At 38.8% G+C, this 16,358-nt stretch overlaps 2 protein-coding genes across 6 annotated transcripts in view; both read left to right on the plus strand.

Annotated features, from left to right (window-relative positions):
- c5 (complement component 5) overlaps window positions 1–3,619 on the plus strand; it is a 72,643-nt gene extending 69,024 nt beyond the window's left edge. For both annotated transcript variants that reach the window (XM_077231889.1, XM_077231888.1), the window contains 13 exons: window positions 55–260; window positions 343–495; window positions 595–657; window positions 1,100–1,193; window positions 1,282–1,321; window positions 1,426–1,528; window positions 1,618–1,692; window positions 1,799–1,904; window positions 1,997–2,080; window positions 2,624–2,713; window positions 2,803–2,886; window positions 3,031–3,172; window positions 3,441–3,619. In XM_077231889.1, the coding sequence (XP_077088004.1) occupies window positions 55–260; window positions 343–495; window positions 595–657; window positions 1,100–1,193; window positions 1,282–1,321; window positions 1,426–1,528; window positions 1,618–1,692; window positions 1,799–1,904; window positions 1,997–2,080; window positions 2,624–2,713; window positions 2,803–2,886; window positions 3,031–3,172; window positions 3,441–3,576 (1,376 nt within the window). In that variant the 3' untranslated portion in view covers window positions 3,577–3,619. The remainder of the gene's footprint in view (window positions 1–54; window positions 261–342; window positions 496–594; window positions 658–1,099; window positions 1,194–1,281; window positions 1,322–1,425; window positions 1,529–1,617; window positions 1,693–1,798; window positions 1,905–1,996; window positions 2,081–2,623; window positions 2,714–2,802; window positions 2,887–3,030; window positions 3,173–3,440) is intronic.
- A 415-nt stretch (window positions 3,620–4,034) lies between these two features.
- cntrl (centriolin) overlaps window positions 4,035–16,358 on the plus strand; it is a 70,946-nt gene continuing 58,622 nt past the window's right edge. For 2 of the 4 annotated variants that reach the window (XM_077231873.1, XM_077231874.1), the window contains exons 1-7: window positions 4,139–4,283; window positions 4,583–4,684; window positions 8,606–8,736; window positions 8,842–8,972; window positions 9,139–9,280; window positions 9,706–9,892; window positions 9,973–10,166. In XM_077231873.1, coding sequence (XP_077087988.1) covers window positions 4,241–4,283; window positions 4,583–4,684; window positions 8,606–8,736; window positions 8,842–8,972; window positions 9,139–9,280; window positions 9,706–9,892; window positions 9,973–10,166 — 930 coding nt within the window. In that variant the 5' untranslated portion in view covers window positions 4,139–4,240. Of the gene's footprint in view, window positions 4,284–4,582; window positions 4,685–8,605; window positions 8,737–8,841; window positions 8,973–9,138; window positions 9,281–9,705; window positions 9,893–9,972; window positions 10,167–16,358 lie in introns of all 4 variants that reach the window. The other 2 variants (XM_077231875.1, XM_077231876.1) reach the window with 2 other exon arrangements.

Consider the following 16,358-nt stretch of genomic DNA (forward strand, 5'->3'; position numbering starts at 1 on the left):
TATTTGACCAATAACTTAATATGAACAATTTGCCTGTACATCTAACATTTTCAGGGAACCCAGCCACAATTCGTTTCTGGGAAGACTCTAAATCTAGCAAGGATTCATTAAAACCCAGTGGTGCGACAGCAAAGACCGTGGAAACAACAGTTTATGTCCTGCTTAACTCTTTAGTCAGAGGTGATTCCACCTATGCAAAGCCCATCCTAAACTGGTTAACACAAGACCAGAGATACGGAGGGGGCATTTTTTCAACACAGGTACTTAATGCAATATATACAGTATCTTAATATTTTAATGTTGTCTTTATCATATGTGATCTTACTTTCCTCAAATTTTCAGGACATCATTCTGGCTTTGGAGGCCCTTACCAAGTATAGCGTCTTAGCCAGTCAAGCCACCTTAGACATGGTGGTTGACATTGAATACAAGACTAAAGGTGACATCAACACAATCAAACTAACTCAGCAAAAGCCTGTGGCTAAACCAATAGTGGTAAGACGTTATTTTTTTAGGATGTAAACTTAATTATTATGGGTAAAATTTTAATTTTAAATTATATATAAATGCCACTGTTCTGTTTTATTTGAAAAGGTGGTCAAAAGTGATGATATAATAATCAAAACAGCAATGAGCTCTGGTGTTTCATTTGTCAAAGTAAGTGAGCTTGTATTTAACAAATGAATATCAGTACCAGTTATTGGTTGATATTACTAATAATTATCAAAATTGGATATTTATTTGTCCACACTCATTTTCATCTATTTTTACATTTAAACTACCTCTGCTATCTTCTAGTGATCACTTAAAATTAATTTCAGATCCCAAAGTCTTGTCTTGTTATATACTGTAATGATGCTCAAATGTATTATTTTAAAGTATTGATCTCATTTGTGAATTTCATAGTGTTTTTATTTGATTTTGCCATTGATCACCGACCAGATGAAAAAAAAAATCATCCTTTTTTTGAACAATCATTCTAAAGGATGGTCATTTTCAGTGTATTTGGTAAACAGTACAACAATCTAGACTTATATATATAATGTCAATTCTATGCATGAAACCAACTGTATTTATTATTTGACATAATTTTTGACAGCTGAGAACAGTTTACTATGGGATGACAGAGATCAATGAAAATTGCCAATTTAATATATCAATTGACATTCATGACCGTGTCCCATATTCAGATGGTACGTTCTGTAATTTTTTCTACTTTTATACACTTGGTTATCTTTTAAAATGAACTTTGTGCAGCTAATTTTATTTCTTTGTGAGCAGATCCTATGCTTTTGTCACAGCGGATTGTGGCCTGTGCAAAGTAAGTCTGTAGAAACTCCTATCCAGAAGTTACAGGTTTTAAGTGTCTGTGTAAATTTCTGATTTGCATGTAAAACGCATTAAAAAATGCCATTATGTGTAAAGATACAAGCCACATGAAAACGCAATTGAAACTGAGTCAGGACTCACTGTGATGGAAATTAATTTGCCGACCGGTGTGATCCCAGTCCAGGAAGATTTAGATATGGTGAGACATTAAATGCAAATACATTTCCATAGAAAACATTCATAGTTTCAGAAAACTTTAGTGACATTTTATGTTTCTAAATTTTGCAGTATCAAAATGGAGTTGAGTCTCAGATTTCCAACTATGAAATATTGGGTGACAAAGTCATCCTTCAAATAGATTCGGTGAGCATTGCTAGACAAAACAAACTTTCTCCAAAAGTTTGCATTAAAATATGGTGTGTATTTCATCTTGAAAAATATTTCTTACCATACAATACTTATCCTACAGATACCATCAGAAGATTTCTACTGTGTGGGTTTCCGTATTCAAGAGGAATTTGAAACTGGCATGAGCAGATCCTCGGTATTCAGAGTTTATGAATTTAATGATCAAGGTATAGCACAAATGTTTCCTCAAATGTTTGATTTATATCTGGCTGAACTGATCTTGGCTATAAAACAAGCTTTCTCTACTCATTTTTAATAGGAAGTACTTGTATGAAGTTTTACCACAAACAAAGCCGTAAACTGTTGCGACTCTGTGAGGGAGACCAGTGTCGGTGCATGGCAGGTAAGTTGCTTAAAAGCAAAACAAAACAGAAATAAAGAAAAAAAAAAATTAATTAAACAGTTATTAACAAAAATCGGTTTTAGTTATATTTACCCAGCTAATAAAAATATTTTCTAAAAACAATTAGCTAATGTTCCCATTAAGTTGTTTCTGAATGTTCTCTGAACGTTCAAGATGAAAATATTTTGCAAAAATTATGGGAACAATACTTTTGAAAGTTCTCCCAAACATTTTAAAACAAGTAGAAATATTTTTTTTTAAATGACGGACTGCGGACATCCAACTATTATGTTTCAGAAAAAAACGCTCCATTAACAATGTATAAAAACCGATTTTGTGCTAAAGTTTTAACGTTAGGAATAATGTTTGTTCATAACTTTTAGAGAACCTTGCAAGCCAAAGTTGTGAGAATGTTCCCTATCTGGGTATACTGCTGTCGCACATGACGTTATCATTTACATAAGCTTACATGTGTATTGAGTTTAATGCGGATGTGTTAGTTTAACAATTTGTCTGTATTTCCATGTCTTTTTTAAAAATTAGCGGAATGCTGCAACTTTAAATCCACCATTGATCCCACGATCACTGCTGAACAACGCAAAAATGATATGTGCAAAGAAGGCATGAAATATGGTAAATAATGATCCTCATTGTCACATGATCAGTGGTATACGTTTGCACAATGGTACATATCATTTACTGCCCCATCTTTTTTTTTCTAGGATTTAAAGTGTTAATTGAATCCTCCAAGGCAAGTGGAGATTTTGTGACCTACACAGCAAAAGTTAAAGCAGTGCTAAAAAAAGGCAAGAGCATATTGAATATGTTTTGTGTTAATATAGGCTATTATAAAGTTTAAGTTGTAAATGATTTAAAGTAAAATTATTTGAATAAACAATTTAAATAAACAAGTTGCATCACAGCTTCAATCCAGAATTTCTCTTCTGCAGAACAAACGGACGACTTAAAAACAGATTCAGAGATAGATTTTGTGAAGAAGGCAACTTGCAATGAAACAGATTTCGAAGTTGGCAAGCAGTATCTGGTCATGACTTCTGAGAGTATGAAGATACAAGTGGATCGTGCTTATAAGTGAGTTCATTTTTTGCTTTCTTGCTCATGTTTTAAAAAGCACATACTTAGGATCAAGATTTTGGGCAAAATCTGCTTGTACGACCAAAACAATGCATCGTATATATGCAATTTTTTGAAAATTCATTATGAATTCCTAAAATCTGTTACGTAACACCTTGCATTAGTAAATGCATTGTAAAATGAGAGTGTTTCACATTAATCATTTAACTATTATGCTGGCTAGTACAGAAGCCTCAGAAGTGATCTTCTTTACACCATGTTTCAGGTATAAGTTTCCTTTGGACTCACATGCTTGGGTGGACTGGTGGCCACTTGAATCTGACTGCAGAAATGCTGCCTGCAAACAATACGCCACAGTGTTGGATGATTTTGAATTTGATTTCTTATTAGATGGCTGTTAAGTTAAATGATAAATTGCAATGTCAATAAAAGAGATAATTCTTATGCATGTTCTTATTGTATAACATCCTCTGAATAAGAATAAACTGAAGGATTCAAATACATAAAAAATATTGTTTAGAAATTTTAAAAAAAATCTTTAAATATGTTATTATTTTATAATCTTAGTCAATATTTTGTATTTATCACAAACATATATGCAAAATTAAACAAAAAAAAGTATTACATGTGCAATTTGTTATATCACACAACTTTCAATTTTCGTTGCTTAATGACAATGTGTTTAGGAAATTGTTTGTTGTTATTTATGTATGTGCATACAATTATTATAATATTTTGCTAAACATTGTGAAAAACATTCTGGTTGTTTGGATATGGAGTCTGCTTTGAGCGCACAGTACTTTTATTTTGAAATAATTGCAGCTGAGTCACGTGATTTAAACATCACCGCGAATCATTTGAGTTCAATGGTTGGAGAATCAGACAGGAGAATGATAGCTCAGTTTACTTTAAACCTCTAGAAACGCATGAACTATATATGACACTTCGGCCAAGAGATAAACGTAACAGGCTTTGGTATCCGGTATCCGCTTTGAAAGTATTTAAGAGAGAATTATAATAATCTGACGGTTACTGGATGATCACTAGGAAATCTAATAGGTCGCTATGGAAACTGGACTAACAAAAATGGACGAGTCTTCGCAAAACAGTGAGTGGCCATGCAGTTAAATGTAAAACTTATTTTTAATATACATTTGCAAAAATGTGTTAGTAGATGACTTTCGTTCTTCCATTTAGTCAGATGTGGTCTGTATTAAGTTTTTAACATAAAGCAGAAGTAGCTACCAGCAGTTAACCATAGGTTTTAACAGTCGACTTGATTTAGGTAACGTTAACGTTAATTTAGGATGAGCATCGTAATCGGTGATTTCTTTTGATAAAATTAATACCCCCACGATAATAAAATAAAAAGACTCGCAAACAAGATGCGCAAACAATCACCAACAGGATCCAAATGTTCCAAGAACCTCCAGAGCAAATCTGTGACCCCCAACGCCATCTCACGGTCGGAGAGGGATGGAGGTCCTAGAGTAGATCTTAACGATGATGGTAAATCTCAGTCTCTTATTGTTTAGATACTGCATGTCCTAAAGTACAGGTGTCTCTCTCATCTGGTATGTCCCTTTGAAGTCTTAAGGTCATTTCTCCAAATTCATTCAACAAGTGGATATTTCTTTAACTTTGGAAACTTAATCTAAAACTAAAAATCAATTATAGTGTGAATTATTTTGTGTTTAAAACTACGATTACTAAGAGTGAAATAAGCATAAATCATCCTAGCTATACATCCTAGCTATACTTGACATGCGTAAACTGCAAAGTAATTTGGTGACCAAGGTTGTGGCGAAAATCGATTGCCTGCCAAATTATTACCCACCTCGTAGAAGTCGCTACCTGATTTCCTAATCAAAAGTTAAAGGTGGGGTATGTGATTCTCTTTTTTGTCCATTTTTCTAAATAACTTGAAGTCCTATTCCTAACCCACTTACAGCCACTGAGTTAGAAGCACTGAAATGAAAATTTAGCAATTTAATCATCTTTGGAACGGGCAGGACTCATAAAACTCCAGCCAATCATTTCCGAGACCACCTAGAATCATTTGACAGTAAGTTCGTCAATCAAACGGTCGTACCACACCCCCCTCCCCCCAGCGCGCGTTACCCCCTTCGTGCTCATACTCAAACCTCGTGACGCATGCGCATCTCGTCAGTAAAGCCGGTTTCATGATTAGTAGTAAATCGTCATTACAATCTCTCGCGCATCTGAGTTTCCGCTCTTGCATGATTGCGCGTCCATGTCGAATGGGTGGAGTCAGAGCCAGCATTGGAGGAAAGAAGGTGGGACCATTTGAATTGTGTATTTTCAAAATCTGCCGGTCGTTTTCCAAATCACATACCCCACCATTAAAGTGTAAATTGCAGGTTAACCACCACAATCAATTATAATAATAATAATAATAATAATAATAATTTTTATTTGTAATGCACTTTACACATGAAGGAACATATCTCAAAGTGCTACAAGTACACAGATAAAACAATAAAATAGATTAAAACACTTAATAACAAAATTAAGAACAGTTGGTGACAACAAGAACAAGATATGTTTTAAGAAAAAGCAGTTAAAAATAAGTGGGTCTTTAATTTATTTTTGAAGACCTCTATAGACTGTGGCGCCCTCAGGTGATTAGGGAGAGCGTTCCACATTCGAGGTGCACTTACCTGGAAGGCCCTATCTCCCATAGTACGGAGTTTGGACTTAGGAACCTGAAGTTTGTAGCTGTCAGAAGAGCGGAGATGTCGGGGTGGATTATGCAAAGTAATGAGGTCTTTGAGGTACACTGGTGCACTACCGTAGACACACTGATAGGTCAGGAGACAGATCTTGTAATCAATCCTGAATCTAACAGGGAGCCAGTGAAGTTTTTGGAGAATGGGTGTGATGTGCTCAAATTTGCGAACCCCCGCCAGGACCCTGGCAGCGCAGTTCTGAATGTATTGCAATCTTTGCATGCTCCTGCCAGGGATCCCAACAAGGAGTGAATTGCAGTAGTCAAGCCTGGAGGAGACGAAGGCATGCACCAACATCTCTGCATCAGAAAAAGAGAGGGAGGGGCGGAGTTTGGAATTAATGTGTAAATTAAAGTGCTAAATATATATATATATATATATATATATATATATATATATATATATATATATATTTGAAAATGTCAGTCTTAAAATGCGTTAAAATAACATTTATTGGGGTTTCTTCAAAGATAGCGTGTTTTTTACCGTAAGTGGGCGATGACATCATAACGGGGAGTTGCAACCCATACTCTGCTAGATTCCTACTGTTTGTGACTTGAATATGGACAACGACTGGGAGACTGAAGAGGTGGGAAACCATCAAATTCTTGATGGACCACAGCTCTACAATTCTGAACCAGTCAGGCGTGAGAGAGGGGAGGAAACTGCCAGAAATCATGGCCCTCAAAGAGTTATTAATGCTTAGTGTGAGGAAAATTTGTGGTGAGTAGCTAAAGCTAGCCTAGGTTAGCCTGATGCTAGCCCGGATAACATTAGGGAACAAGCCAAAGTCTTTTCAAAATCTTGCCGTCAGGTAGAGTAGCAAGGAGGGACAAAGACTGAAGAGATTATTTACTATGGTGTTAGTGGTCCTAATCAGAGCTGTATATACGCACACACTGCACAGGCACAATGGCACTTTTGCTGGCATCTGCAGACAGAACGTGATATTGCCTGTGCTAAAACGCAACTAATTAGCCACGCTCATTGTCAGAAAGAAAAAAAGAGATCGATGTCCCTATCGCTGTTTTTGACAGGTGTTTGTGTGGGCTATGCCACCCAATGGAATCAGCAGTGGAGTGTATGTGCTGCCGTGAAGTGAACGCGTTTTGGAGTTTATTGGAGCAGCTCGACCCGCGACCGACAAATCTGATGTGCCTCACGCAGCATCCTGGTTTTGACGCATGCTGCCTGAACCCGTTTGTTTTGCTTATAGCTTACTCTCATTTCAGGCAGGATCACGGTCCTCTTGAAGCCAGCACACACGAGTATGTTTCCAGGGTCATAGTCGTCGGCAGTAAAGTGTTCGCCGCAAATGGCGGCTGACTTTGTCACTGAGGCACCAGTAAAATCAGCCCGCTTTGTAGCCACAAACTTCATCCAAGCACGAATCAACCGTTTGTCCTTGGGGAAATTGTGAAGCCTCTCCCCCGTTTTTGAAGTGTTTGTACAGCCCGCACAAACACAATATTTCACCATTTTTGTTACTTGCCATTAGACTAACGGTAACTCTAGGCTTGGAGTCCCTTTTATGACATCACGCCCAGCATAGTGGAAGGGTGGGGGCGTGGTTAAAACCACTGTAAAAAGCACCAACTTTTCATATTATATGCAGCATTTTGGTATAAAAAAGCATAAAAAACAGTTGTGGGCGGTTCTTATCTTTATGTTTAGTAAGCACATTGCATTATCTTAAGAACAATTTAACCTGCAATTTACACTTTAAAGGCTACAACAACCCATAATGAAGTGACCCTTCACAAAACTTAATGCTTTAATGACGCCTTTAAAACATTTAAAATCCTTCAGTTCGCCCCATCTCTGAAAACCAAGCCAATGTTGATTCTCGTTTTATTAACGGTACACACTCTGTGACTGTCGCATTTTTTTTTTTGCAGCCGACTCTCCTCTATTCTGCATTTTTCTTTTCTTGTCTTTTTTTTATTTATTTTTTAAAGAGTGATTCCCAGCGGTTTGAGATTATGCATGCTCAATGTCAACCTTTCTCGCCTGTTGTGACAACTAACCTATGCCACTCCCACACCATACATACCTCAAAGTAGCCGGAGCAACATTTCTCTATTCATGAATAAGACAAGACTCGCACGGACGAGTGACCTATGCAATTTCCTCCGAAAACCACCCTGCCCAGTCTAAAATAGGCTTACCATAGTGATTTAGGGTAAGACAAAAACACGCTTTGGAAGAAAGATTTATAATGGATTTGGATCATTATTGACTACATTTTGTTAATTTTGAACAAAAAAGTTACATACTGTACCTTTAAAAACTAATTATTTGAGATGTGATTGAAATTATATGGGGGTGAAAATATCCATTACTTTTAGAAATAGGCAGAATAATCATGTATGCTTTTGGACTTGGTTAGTAGACAAATTAAACGAGTAAGATTGTGAACAATTTTTATTAAGAAATAGTTAATTTTTTAAGTCCACAGTGTGAAAAGTAACAAATTTTCAAACTAATGCATTTAAGCGTTTTGTAATAGAACAATGATGAATAATTTCATTTTTTTTAGGAGGTTCAACCCTTACTTGAACTTAACTTGCGACCATATTTCAGCTTCTCAGATCATTAATTACTACTTTGCTGCTTCTAGTTTTTGTAAATATTTGCACTATGTAGTGTGTTATTCATTTACACAAATATCTACCCTTAGAAAAAAGTAAATTTAAGGGGACAAGATACATCACAGAAGACCTGATTAGGAGATTAACTAAATGTGAAAATGTAGTCCTTGTGCAGACTCTGGATCTGTCTACATCTACGGGACATGACAAACAATTTAGGGTAAGATTTGGACATTGTTTGGTTAATGCTCAGTGTGATTGGTAAAGTTTATTGTTGCATTTTGCATTCATTTGTATTGACTTCTGTGTGTTCATCTTTTTTTAGTATATTGAAAATTTGGACAAGTGTGAGCGCCTGCAGGTTCTCAACCTTAGTAACAACAGGATTGAGAAAATTGCGAAACTAGAGAAATTACGTCAACTACGGGAACTCCACCTTTCCAGTAACTGCATACAGTAAGAGAATGTGACATTTGTCTACTTGACAACAAACATTCCCTGTGGTGGCACTACATATCCATTTTTTGTTTTGTTTTCATTGTGTTATAACAGAATAAAATATATAATATTATTAAAGCCAGTAAAAGTTTTGAAATATAATTTATATTTCAATTATGTACAGAAAGATTGAAGGTCTAGAGCACATGACAAACCTTCAGGTTCTAAATTTGGCCTTCAACAACATTGAACATCTTCCGGTCTGGATGGCAAAGAAGCTCAGATCCCTTCAGACCATAAACCTACACAGCAACAAGATATTCTCTGTAGGTACAATTTATCTGGGTTTTTTCAATCTCAGCCTTTGCTTATATTTGTTTATCATGTGTTTAAAACAGCCAAGCAACAGAAAAAAAAACATTAAAGGGATAGTTTATCCAAAAATGAAACTTTTTCATTCTGTTTTTCTCACCCTCATGTCGTTCAAAACCTGTATTTTTTGTCCAAACAATGAAAAACAAAGGCCAAAGGGAACCAATACAGTTTGGTTACATTCTCCTAAATATATTCTTCAGCAGAAGAAAGAAAGTCAAACAGGTTTGGAACGACATCAGGGAAAGTAAATAATGACTGAATTTTTATTGTACCTTTAATGTCATATTTAACTGTGTTAAAAGAGAATTACTCAAATTACATTTTTGTAATGCACAATTGTGTTACTTACAACATTCTCCACCTTTGTGTGATCTAGCTTCATGAGATGGCTAAACTAAAGCCTCTGAAGAACCTGACGAATCTGACATTAGCAGAAAACCCTATCTCCAGCCTGCCCCATTATCACCTATTCTTAATCTTTCATCTGAGGTCACTGGAAATACTGGATGGACAGCCAATCAGTCCACAGGATAGAGAGCAAGCACATCAACGCTTTCATATGGGTACGCCATGTCATCTTCTACATTTATCGTATCTTCATATGTGCTGTTATAATATTAGGCCCTTTGTGATGTTCTTATAGAGGAAGTGGAGCGTTTGGAGCAGGAGTTGGAGTTGAGAGTTGAGGAGATTGCACAGCTTCAGAGAGAGCGGACCGCAGCACTGGAAGAGCTGGAGCGGCAGGACAGAGCCAATCAAAACCTGAGGCACCAGAACCAGGAACAAAAGCTGAGACACAAGGAACTCAGGAGAGAACTGGACACCAAATCTGAAATGGTGGGTGATGGAGTCTTCGCTGTCATCAAGCTCAGTGTGAATAGGGTGGAGCATTTCACCCTCACACACAGCTGTGATATGTTATCTAAAGAATATTTTTTAATTTCAGATAATTTCCTTAAGAAGCAAAACCTATTTTTAAAGTCAAAATTAAATCCAAATTTACTTTTTTGAAGGGTTCGTAAATAAAGGCAGAAATACACTGTAAAAAATAAAATCTTAAAAAAACGGTCAATGCTACAAATGGTCAGCTACGGCTGCCAAACAAAAACCGTAAAACTTTTACAGATATTTTCCTTAAAGCTCCAGTAGGTAACTTTTGTAAACAAATATTTGTTAAAACTGTCATTATGTCCTGACAGTAGAATATGAGACAGATAATCTGTGAAAAAATCAAGCTCCTCTGCCTCCTCCCTGTGGTCCTATTGCCATTTGCAGAAATACACCGCTCCCGGTCAGAAACAACCAATCAGAGCCAGGAGGATTGTCTTAGCAGTGTCAATCACGCTCGTGTACGCGCTGATCACCCCTCTCTTGCACAGCGCGAGAGCGCGTACCGTCGTTCGTGACTCTCCAGTTCGAACTCGTTAATCCAAATGAACAAATTTTTTTCGAGTCATTTCGTCCATTCAACGAACGAAATGACTCGAAAAAAGATTTGTTCATTTTGAACGAGTCTTTTTTGGAGTCATTTCGTTTATTCAACGAACAAAATGACACGAAAAAAGATTTGTTCATTTTGATGAACGAGTTCGAACAGGATCACGAACGTGCATCACAGAACAGAGCAAGGCGAACGATTTGTGCTTATAAAACTTAAGTTTTTTTATTTATTTTTGAAATGACCGATCATTTCGCTAGATAAAACCCTTATTCATCGTCTGGTATCGTTTAAAGCCCTTTGAAGCTGCACTGAAACTGTCATCTGGTCCTTGAAACGTTTGTGTCCTATTGAAGTCAATTATATGGAGAAAAAGCCTGGAATGTTTTCATCAAAAACCTTAATTTCTTTTGAAATGTTAATTTCTTAATTTCTACTGCAGCTTTAAATGTTTTACAGAAAAACACTCTTATTTTACAGCTATTATCTGAATTATTACGATTAAACACCCTAACTGTAAAAAAATCCCATAAAAAACAGTCAATCACTGTCAGCAATGGCTGCCATACAAAAACCATGAAATGAATGTAAAATATCGTAATTTAAATAAGTGCAAAAGATTATTACATAAATCTTCATCAAGCTTTTTAACAGAAACAGGTATTTCACATATTTTTCCTGAATTTGTTACTAAAAAACATGCACTTAACTACATGCATGATTTACTGTGATAATACGTCACTGCTTCAGCAACTACATAGTTACTGTCTGTTAAATAAAGCAACATGCAGCATTTCATCAGTGTTTCTCTGCTCATCCTGGACTGAAACACAGGCTCTACACTTCAACACAATGGTGACACACAAATCAGACAATACAGAAACAGATCTCTCAAGATCTCTGCATCCTCACTTATTACAATCCAGACTTTATTTATTTCACACTAACATTCTTATTGAGAATTAACAGAGGTTTAGAAGTTGATGTTTTATTGAAGATAATAAAGTTTGATGTCACCATGATGGAGATCAGTGTTTGCTTTAGTTGGGCTCTTGACCCTTTAGTTTTTAACATTACTTTTTCTCTGGCTGCTTTTACTTTGTGTCTCTGATACATAATTGTTATTGTAGGAATCCAAGAGAAACTCAGATCAGAAGTTTTTGGTCACTTATTAGTGATATTAGTCATCATGTAATTGCCTGCTTTATTGATACCAACCAGGGCTGGACTGGGACTAAAAATCGTCCTGGGCATTTTAGCCCAGACTGGCCCACTACATATAATCAACACAACCGATCTATTCACGCCCCTGAATATGTATACTAACTCCTATTAAAACCACTAATGCCATGTAGCCTAATGAGTGAGTAGGAAAGAGTAAGAGTTAATAGATGAAATAACTACTAATTGTAAAATACAAGTGAAGTGAAGTGACAAGTGATGGCCAAGTATGGGAACCCGTGGTAACCCATACTTGGAATTTGACCTCTGCATTTAACCCATCCAAGTAAGTGCACACATATTAGGAGCAGAGTAGTGAGTAGTGAACACACACACTGCAAACGTGGATACACACACCCGGAGCAGCGGGCAGCCTTGAGTGGCGCCCAGGCGATTGGGGGTTAGGTGCCTTGCTCAAGGACACCTCAGTCATATTCCTACCGGTACTGGAATCGAACCAGCAACCTTTGGGTCACCAGTCCAACTCTGTTACCGTTAGGCCATGACTGCCCCCAATCGAACTACTCCACAAACAAGCTATAAGCTGCATTGGCATAGCAATACCAGTGTTTGACAAAGGATTTTTGGTAAATCTGTGGTGGGTGGACTTCTGTGCCTTTAGGGGGGCTCGGGGGAGACCCCACCCCCGTAAGAAAAATCTGTGCTTTTTAATGTTAAATTCATTAATCTGGTGCACTTTGAAAGTTAAAAATTAAGAGCTCCAACACAAAATCAGTGTGCAAATTGAACAGAGAAAAACTCAAAACTCTTTTAGCTGTGATATAGTGTCTGTCTGCATTACACTACTACATAATAATAGTTATAATATGAATTCCATGACAGTAATAGCCATATATTGTAAAACAAATGCACTGAAAAATAAAAGGAACTTTCATAATTCGTTTTGTACTAATTTCCATGCTTGAAAGAGATAAACACACGATCTTTTATTTTGGCGGAAAACCTGTTTTACAAACGCGTCTCATTACAATTGTAGTAAAATGCGTAATCATCAACAATGCCGATGTGTAAATAATGCGTAACTGGGTGATGGGTTCCTACACTCATCGCCTCAGTGTTCTGAAAGTTGCCTAGTTCTGCTTACCACAGTTCTCTACACTCACTCATTCTCTCCTGATCCTCCTCAATATCCTCATCAGACACTTGAAGGGCCTGTCTCTGTTTTTCACGCTATTTCTCTGCACATTCCTTGCGTTTCTTCTCCATCTCTGACTATTTTGACAGATACACACTGAAACTGAATTTGCGCTCAGAGCTCAAAGGGGGAGGAGTTTAAAGATGTGATTGGGCCAGCCCAGTGCCAATCAAGAAAAGAACCAATGGGCCGCTGACCTACATGTTTCATGGGCCGGTCTGTTAAAAAAAAAAAAAAAGCTACGCTGACTTTTTTTTGTCCAATGCATTACACCGGCACAAAGATCCCAGCGCCGCCAATTAATCAAAACTAAACGAATGGGCCGCCGATGTACGAGTATTATGGGCCGTTTAGACAAAAAAAATGTTTTTATATTTTTTTTAAAGAATGATCTGTATCAGCCCAAAAAGCACGTCGGCCCACCGGGCAAATGCTCGGTATGCCTGATGGCCAGTCCAGCCCTGATACCAACTGAAGTGTAATATCTGATTAAATCATTAAATATTAGTTAATTTTGCATGTCAATACTGCTATAGAAGATCCTGCAGTGCTATGATACTCAGATGTTATAGATTCATTATACAGAAAATGTTTTGATAGGATCATACAGACATCAAGAATCAGCATATGAATCGCAACAATGGTGACAATGAAAAATAATTCTGATCAACTCTGAACTACTATAAAGTCACAAAAAGGCTTTGTTGATTGTCACCATTGATTGTCTCTACACTCCTAAAAAAATAAACCATTCCAAAACATCTTTTTTATAATATTTTTTTAATTTCAGATTGTTATAATATCGATGCCACAATATTTCAAAGGTCGTGAAAAATTATGACGTTAATCATAGACTTTGTATAAAACAAAAGTCCATCTATAGGCCTATATAATATTATCTCAGCTAATATATTCAGAGATTTGGCTGTCATATCAGTGAATCAGGTCACCATATGATGACTATAACATCAATAAATGACCAACATCATCTGATATTTTCTCTTGCATTTATTGCCTTAACAAATGTGTATGAAAACCACAGTTAAAGCAGCCAAAGAAAAACTAATGTTAAAAACTCAGTGGTTATGTGCCCAACTAAAGCAAACACTGATCTCAATCATGGTGGCATCACATTTCTGTTAAAGTTTTTTGCACTTTATTTAAATTAGCATATTTTACATTCATTTTATGCTTTTTGTTTGGCAGCCGTAGCTGCCAGTCATTTGACCCTTTTTTTACGATTTTTTTTTAAATTAAGGTATTTGATCATAATAATGCAGGAAATACCTATGAAATAACAGTGTTCCCCTTCGAGGAAACTCGCACTGCGTCGTCGTCGTGACGACACTATGGGGAATGCCCCCAGCGTAGTGCGTCTGAAGCATGAATGAAATCTGTCCAATCCTGATTCGTGCTGCGTCATGACGTAGTAGATGACGGCATAACCGGAAGATACAAAGGGACGCCCAGCACACACACACATTAGCTTTTTTGCTCTTCAGCTAAAGCACTCTGTGTGAATTGTTTGTCCTATTTACTGTTGTCTGTCCAAATATATTTGCAAATTACATCAAGCATATATATTATCATGTCTAGCGAGCAGTTTAGACAGTGTGTGCATCCGTGTCCGCGCTATATTACGGGCACGGACACACACCAGCTGTGTGTGCATTGTCTGAGTGTGCAGCACGCTAGAGCGGCTCTCGAGGGTGCCGCTTGTAGCGAGTGTGAGAAGCTGCCGCTCAGAGCGTTGCGCTCGCGGCTGGCCGTGTTTGATGAGTCAAGTGCCCAAGCTCGCGAGCCTCGCGGTTCTGGGCCCGCGGTTGCCGAGGCAGCGCGACGCCGCAGATCGTGGGGCTCACAGATGGATCTCTCAGCGGGACACGGGACTGCTTCGGCATCTTCCCGATCCTCGGCTAAAAATTCAGAGGTTCTCCCGCCCAATGTGGAAGCCTGCGATGCGGTTTCTTCCCGCGAGTTGGATGAACAGATGCTTCATTTATCTGGTTTTGAGGAATCAGATGTGTTAAGCATCGGGGTGAGTTATGTGGAGCTTAATCCACCGCTTCACGCACCCACTCAAAAGGAGCTGATGGATGTTTTGACCCGCGCTGTGGCCAAATTAAAATTAGACTGGCCACAAGAAGAACCAGAAATTCAGCCGCCCAGTAAGCTGGATGAACGGTTTTATAGGCGCCGGTTTCAACCTCCACGCCGGTGCCTTCCGTTTTTCCCTGACTTGCACAATGAGTTGTGCAAGTCGTGGGAAAAAAACATTTTCAGCCAGGCTCTCCAACCCCCCAGTGCTCGATTTCTCTAATGTGCTGGGGGCGGCTGAGCGTGGCTATGGGAAAATACCTCGGGTGGAGGAGGCTCTCGCGAGCTATCTTTCCCCCGAGGCTGCATCTTCCCTTAAGGCCCCGGTACTGCCCACCAAGCCATGCCGCGATACATCTTCTCTGGTGGGCAGAGCTTATATGGCGGCTGGGAGGGCTGGTAGCTGCCTGCACACTATGGCGGTCTTGCAGGCCTATCAAGCTGACCTCCTTAAGGAGCTGGATGAGGGGGAGGATTCCTCTCCTAATGATAGCTTGGAGCTGAGGAAAGCCACCGACCTGTCTCTCCGCATCACCACAGAGAAGGCCCGTGCCATCGGCCGCTCCATGGCTGGTATGGTGTGTGTGGAGAGACACCTTTGGTTAAATTTGTCTGGGATGAAGGAGAAAGAGAAGCATTTTCTTCTCGACTCCCCGATTGCGCCTTCTGGCCTCTTTGGCGGTGCTGTTGGTTCAGTAGTCGAGAGGTTTCAGGAGGTGAAAAAGCAGTCGGCGGCTTTCCGTCAGTACCTCCCTCGCCACTCTGGCTCCTCGGGGAGGGCTGCCTCAAAAGGGCAGCCTCAGCCGCCCGCCAGTTCCTCATACCGTCAAGTGCGAAGAGAGAGTGTTGCCGCCCGCGCCCCTCCCGAGGGAGCCTGGCAACGGAGGCGGCGCTATCGAGGTAAGCCTTCTGAGCTCTCGGGAAATCAGTGCTGTGTTCCCGCCGTCCAGTACGCTTCGGGCCTCACTGTTTTCCCGCGTACGCGCGCCGCTCCAGCCACCTCTAGTAAGACCTGAGGCTGGGCAGCAAACGCGTCTGACACCGAAAATCATTCTCGACCGCTCCCTGTCGGTCAGCCGCTTCAGGGGGTCGGGAACGAGTCTCGGTTAACACCCGA

The sequence above is a fragment of the Siphateles boraxobius genome, unplaced genomic scaffold, assembly GCF_051911475.1.
Source record: "Siphateles boraxobius isolate OS27281-9 unplaced genomic scaffold, OSU_SipBor_1 16, whole genome shotgun sequence".
NCBI lineage: Eukaryota > Metazoa > Chordata > Actinopteri > Cypriniformes > Leuciscidae > Siphateles > Siphateles boraxobius.